The 6598-nt window shown below is 36.1% G+C and overlaps 1 protein-coding gene across 1 annotated transcript in view; it reads right to left on the bottom strand.

The window, feature by feature from the left end:
* Positions 1-6598, bottom strand: part of ASCC3 (activating signal cointegrator 1 complex subunit 3) — a 368987-nt gene that overhangs the window by 2265 nt on the left and 360124 nt on the right. Inside the window, exons 39-40 of the mRNA XM_012810382.2 lie at positions 4453-4600; positions 1072-1281 (exon numbers count right to left, since the gene is read on the bottom strand). Of these exons, the coding sequence (XP_012665836.1) occupies positions 1072-1281; positions 4453-4600 (358 nt within the window). The remainder of the gene's footprint in view (positions 1-1071; positions 1282-4452; positions 4601-6598) is intronic.

Genomic DNA, 6598 nt, shown 5'->3' with positions numbered 1-6598 from the left:
CAGAGAATATTTTTTTAATAGCATTTAAGAATAAAAATAAGTTCTTAAAGCATGATTAAATCTAATTTTCTGATTACTACTTTAGTTTTGTAAGGTAGGATACACTATGTCATCTTAAAAAATGCTCAGAGTAATGCCTCTGAAATGCTGGAGGCCAATCAGTTCACACTTATGCTGACTGATTTTTAGAACTGGAAATCAGATGAGGTGGGACTTGAAGGAACAATCCTGAAAAGTCTTCATAGCAGTAGAAAGTTGCTGGCCATCTTGTGTATGAAAACACATGGGACAATACTAAGGGACTACAACCTCCTCCCCGAGGGCTGAAGCTAGATACGGGAAAGCCCTGGATCCACTGGGCTGAAAGGAAGACAAATTCTTCCTCATTTCAATTATTATGGTACTGAAAACCAATCTGCTCACATGCTGTGTACTAACATTCTTAGAGGACTAGATAATTAATTTTGGTATCAGAAGCAACAGAAAAGAGCATCATCATTCAAAATGAAAATATTATACATTTTTGGCTTGCATGAACATTAACAAAGTTGTCTCACACATTATGAAGGAAGCTGGCAGATGAGGCGACTCAGGCTCAGAAAAGCTAAGTGTTCTATTGAAATTTATAGAACTCTATGGTAAAGCCATAATGTCTTGCACACTTAGCCCACCGTGGCTCCTGCATACCCAGTGCCTCTAGGGCAGTGTTTCTCAAACGCCAACGAAACTCCATGATCATTTGGGGGTATGGCACAGGGGTATAGATTTTTGGGAAACCTGCCTCTGAGGTTTTGATTCAGTCTGGAGTGAGGCTAGGAAGTCTGCATTGTAAAAAGGTACTCCTGAATATTCTATAGGCTACGCTTTGAGAATAGCGTACTCTAGGCAATATAATTCTATGTAAGGTGAATATTCTGGGGTTGAAAAAAGGCTGCCTCTTTCTGCATAAGGCCAGTTGAGAAAGCAGGATTCATGAATGACACGGAGACATTAGTCATATAAAAGATATGTGTGGTGGCGCATGCTGGTATTTGGTGTGAAATATTTGAGAATGGAAACCAAATACTCTACCTTGTTGAACCCAAAGTGGACTCTCTGCAAGCTGACTTCAAGCACATACTCCTGATCAGCATGCAACCTGATCCATTTGTTGTCATCTCGTGTGTCTGCAGTTACATTTGAGACAGAGAGTTCATTATGTCCTTCAACTAAGTCATCCCATGAGCCTTTCACACTCATGCCAACATTTATCACTGGCAAATGAGACAAGAAATTCCATGCCTAAAACAAAAAAAAGAAAGGAAAAATAATAAAGGAATGGTAAACATGAAACACAGTGATCAACTAAGAATAGTGTTCTTTTAGAAAAATCAACTTTTTAAGTTTGAAATTAATTCAATGCAGTTATAGGAAATAATAAGAGACCCTGTGTACCCTTTACCCTGTTTCCTGCAAAGGTAGTGTTTTTCACAAGAGTACAATAGTATAACCAGGATATTGACATTGATATAATCCACTGATTTTGTTTAGATTTCCCTAGTTTTTCTTATACTTGTATGTGTCAGTGTGTGTATCGTGTAGAAATAGTGTGCTTTTAGTAGTTTTAAAGTTCTTGTAAAAACAACTCAGAAAGCCTTTATCATTATCTGAACTTGTGATTCCTTTATTGTAAATCTCTCCCAAGATTTATACTCTCCTGAGTGCTTATTGACTGTATCAAAAACTACTGAGTTAAGAAATGTTTGTTGTTGGTTTGTTTTAGAGAAGCATCTATTCTAACATTTCTGTGACACCTAAGGTGGGGAACATTGATTGTGTAAATAAAGGCAACCTGAAAAAATGTTATCTGCAACTGATGAAGTCAGCATTATCCACTGACCACTTACTGGTCCACATTCCAGCTGTATTCTATTTATTATGAAAGGAAAACATTTCTATGTATCTATATATCATAAGAAATCCTATAAATCTAGAGTTCCTTCTAGAAACAAAGACGTATTTGTTGGCATTATTATGTTGAGAATACCAATTAAACTAATAAAAGAGTATTAAATACTTTACTGATTTTATTTTTGCTCTTTAAATTGAAAAATATTTGTGAGAAACCAGTATTCAAATAGTAAGGGCTCAGTAATGTTGAATGAATAAATTTCTAGGTCCATGGAAAGGATGCGACAAAATAGAGGTCACCTTTTTCTGATATACACAGTAATGTGGCTATACCACTACCGGTCAAGAAAACTCCTTAATACATGGGCTGTTTCATCAGTTGCCATCTTCTAAGTTAGTTTTTAAAAGTACATTAGGACCTCAATTTTAGTTTTCTTTTTATTCCTTTAATACATAATATAGATTTCCTTATAGGCTTTGATTGCATTTGCTAAGACTTTAGTGCTGCTGAGTATACTTCATTGAAATGAAGTAGCCCTGATGAACCAATCTACCCCTTAGGAATTAAGAAATGGAAATTCAATGCAAATTTTCAATTCAACTCCAATCCTATAACTTGTTTTATTAATCTGAAATTATGTCTGGGACTAGATTTTGAAATAGTCAAGCCACAGCATGTATTTCAAATACAAATGATGGTCTGTCCCCAGCTAGAAACTACAGTCGCTGAGTACAGAGGCTCTGCCACCTGATGTTCGTCTATGACTGGCCGGCATGGGGAAGCGGTCATGGGGACACTGAAATACACAATTTCTGTAAAGCATTTAATTTTGTGAGACAACACAAGTAACATTTACCACACGATGCAAGACTTCCTATGTTTCTTTACTTGTGCCATCCAATTCGTTACCAATATAATATTTTGTTATTGCCACACATTGGGATTTTACTTTACGAAGGTCTCACAAGTCATATCTGGCTTATATATATATTTAATCTTTTTGTGTGAATTAATATTATCATTTTTGACCTACGGTGTGTACACGTATTTATTAGCTATGTGTGTATGTGTGTGCGTGTATATATATATATATATATTTATGTATATAAAATGAGCCGTTTTTAAAGAAACTGCTAAGACATTTCAATACCAGCCAAACATATTTATCTGAGGATTAATCTTCATCTATTGAATCAGGCAAGAGCACTGCCATGCATACAATTATTTAATTAGCAGCCAAATCCTCTGCCAGTCAGCAGCCGTTCCAGGCATACTGATGGGGTAGAAGATGCAAATCTCACAGTTGTACTGCTTTTTCTCATTACTACTGCAATTAGCACTTAAATTGATGCTTTAAACATACTAATTTCTGGAATAATTCAGGATTTGTATGTTACCTGGGATCGCCTCACTGCAGAGCCGACACCAGATTGCTCTGCAAATTGAAGCACTTTTGAGCCAAATAACCATCATCATATCAGACAGAGCCAATTTGCATTTGGTTTTAAAGATAACAGAATGGCAATTTATGCAAATAAATTAAGTAAGTTTACTTCTGAGTTCTCCCTGAACTAATTATAACAATGTTCTAATTTTTCATCACATCTAAAACTTGGCTTGGAATCAGTGTATGTTATGGTAGAAATCTGTTGTTGCTAACAGAAGCCTTGTTTTGATTTAAATATATTGTTTTTATTCATAATTTTGATGGTAATTTAGTTAGAAAGATAGGCATTTATTATGAATATTTAAATAGTTTTTTGTGCCAATTTTGGGTTCAACAGAAACTGAACAGTCAATCAGATGTTAGCATCCGTCACACTTTTTCCAAGTCTTTCTCAAAAATAAGTTCTATTTGGAAAAAAAAAGAGGCAGGGTTTAGAAGTTTCCTTAATACCTGCATTTGCAAGTCGATATGTCGATTATGTTATAAATCCTGAATGTTTACTTTGACATGTTTAGGGTAAAATTGCTTAATACTTAGAAGTCTCCATAGCCAAATATTTCTGGCATCATTCATTCATATTTTTGGCTTTTCCAAAGATTGGAGAGATGACCCATGTTATATTTCACAACAAAGATTCAGCTTTCTATATAAGTTATATGGTTCACAAATGAGTGAATACTTTGAAAGAGTACTTTAGAATCGAGGAACCATAAATTGTTTAAAATAAAAAGGGGGGCAAAACAAGTCACCGAGGGAATTGCATGAAAATATATCCAAGCAAAAAAAAAAAAAAGAAAAACTATTCTGAAGCAATAGCTAATAGTGCCAATACTACTATCGATCACTGTTACTGTCATTACTTTTAGTATTATTTATTGGGTTCTTACGCTGTGTTAAGAACTGTATAAAGTACTTTATATAGTGTCTTGCTTAATCTTACAGAATAAGTCTTAGATACGTTTTTATATACACAACCATTGTTAATACATGGCACACCATAATTTAAACCCAGTTGAGCCTGGCTCTATAACTCATGCTTTAAGTTAGAAAACTCTTGGTACAACTTCCCAGAGTGAGTAGGGGAGCCTTCAAAGCACTTAAGAGAGGGCCTTACCTGCTTTGTTTTTGTGGCATGTAGCTCATTCTCCACCATGGCGCTGAACAAGTGCTCTTTCCCTGCACAGGCGTGGATCAGTTCAGGAAGGCACTCGATGGAAGGCCGACCCCTCGCACGTGGGCCCTTCATAACAGGCTTCCACTTTCTAAGAAATAACATCAACGCTAACCAAACAATTCTTTCACAGAGTGAACAAGTTTTTTGACAATGGTGGTTTACTTAATTAGAATAGTATTTTTGCCAAAATAAGCCCAAGGATATGGGGAAAGGGGAGGGAAGAGAGGGGAGGAGGGAGGATGGGTGGAGGGAGGGTGATTGGTGGGACCACACCTATGGTTCATCTTACAAGGGTGCATGTGAATCTTTCTAAATGTAGAATATAAATGTCTTAACACAATAACTAAGAAAATGCCGTGAAGTCTATGTTAACTAGTTTGATGAAAATATTTCAAATTGTATATGAAACCAGCACACTGTGCCCCATGACTGCATTAATGTACACAGCTATGATTTAATAAAATAAATAAATAGATGAAAAAGTTCTGAAGAACGGATGCCCAATAATGTGAATATGCTTAACAATGCTAAAAATACTTAAGATGATAAATTCATGTTATATGCATTTTATAAATTTATAAAAAATAAAATCCCTTTTCCAAGTCCTGCATCACACACACATACACACATACACACATACACAAAGACAGAACTTTTTAAAGGCCGTTAGAGTAAGTTTTAAAAATCAGGCAGCATTCTCCACCTAAGGCAGTAGTGCTATCACTGCGTAAAACAAGTAAACTGTGTGTAAGCTCTGTAAATACTTAGGGCTCACATACTTTGGGTGTCTTTCTACAGGAAGGCATGTGAAATAATGCTTCTGGATAAAGTACTCATCTGCAGTCCTAACATTTTTAATGAACACAGGGAAATCTCTCTAGTACAATTACTTAAATATAGATTTAAATTATAAATTGTTGGGAACATAAAATTAATAGTATATTTTGGAATCTTTTATAGCATTAGTAGTGCCAGATCCTGGAAACACAGGCCATCTAAATCTTACAGTAAGAAGAAAAATATAATTGAAATTGCATTAATGTAGCATTCTTATGGGTGATAAGAAAACCGGATCAAATCTCCTGGGCCCTAAGCAGTTTCCATTGCAGACCTGCCAGCTGTAGGGCAGTACTTTAATGCTCCTTCTTTATTACTACGTCCTACTCCTAGAACTTGTAGTAACATATTGCAAGAGCTTCTGAAACTGAGCTGCAGATTTTCATGAAGTATCTGCCTCTCTCCCCATGCCACCTGCTGTTGACATGGCTCACTCTCTGGTATGTCTTTTAATTTCCAGGGATACCCCATGCTAGAGACTTAAGCACATGGAGACAACTGCCCTGGAACCCAGTGCACTTGAGTCAAATTGGGGGACTTTCTCCAGGGGAGCTTGAAGTTCTTTTGGCATCTGTATCTAGATGCCTTAAGTGACTGCCACCCCTCATCCAGCTGACAAGAGGTACAAGGCACATGATGGCAAGCTACAGTCAGGCTAATTTGCTTGTCTACATAACTGTGAACCAACACTTTGGCTGTAAAGTATCTCTCAACTGGTGTGAAACTCTGGTGTGAAGGAAACATTTCCATTTAAACTCTGCCAACCTTGCTTGTATTATGCACTGTTCTTTTCTTTGCAGCCATGTACACAAGACTTACGGGTTAAAAAAATTGATGTTATATAAACTCTTCTTTTAAGTACAGGTTATTTCTTGAGCTCCTAGTATATAAAATTATTCAGTCTTAAACGTTTTGCAGATGTACAGTTTACTTTTGAGAATGGATTTCAGATTCTTCCAATCTCTTCTATAATAACAGCAATTGGTCATTTATTTTGCTTTAGATCACAAGGCACTTTAATAACATCTTCTGAAGGTGGACATTGTAAAGGAATAAATGCAGTTAAAATAGAAATGTATTCAATGCTGCAAATGGAAAGCAATTGAGATGGGGCAGGTTAACCTGAACTGTGGTTTGCTTAGGGCTGATGATCAAATTCAAAGTAAGTATGTTACATCACAAGGCCATACCTCCATCTGGGAAATAGGGGCATTTTCACTGTAAATAAACAATATTCTAGGCATGACAT

This window comes from Otolemur garnettii, unplaced genomic scaffold, assembly GCF_000181295.1.
Source record: "Otolemur garnettii isolate 467f Iridium unplaced genomic scaffold, OtoGar3 scaffold00132, whole genome shotgun sequence".
NCBI classification, from domain to species: Eukaryota; Metazoa; Chordata; class Mammalia; order Primates; family Galagidae; genus Otolemur; species Otolemur garnettii.
Note: the sequence above shows the minus strand (reverse complement) of the source record. Positions and strands in the feature narration are given on the sequence as shown.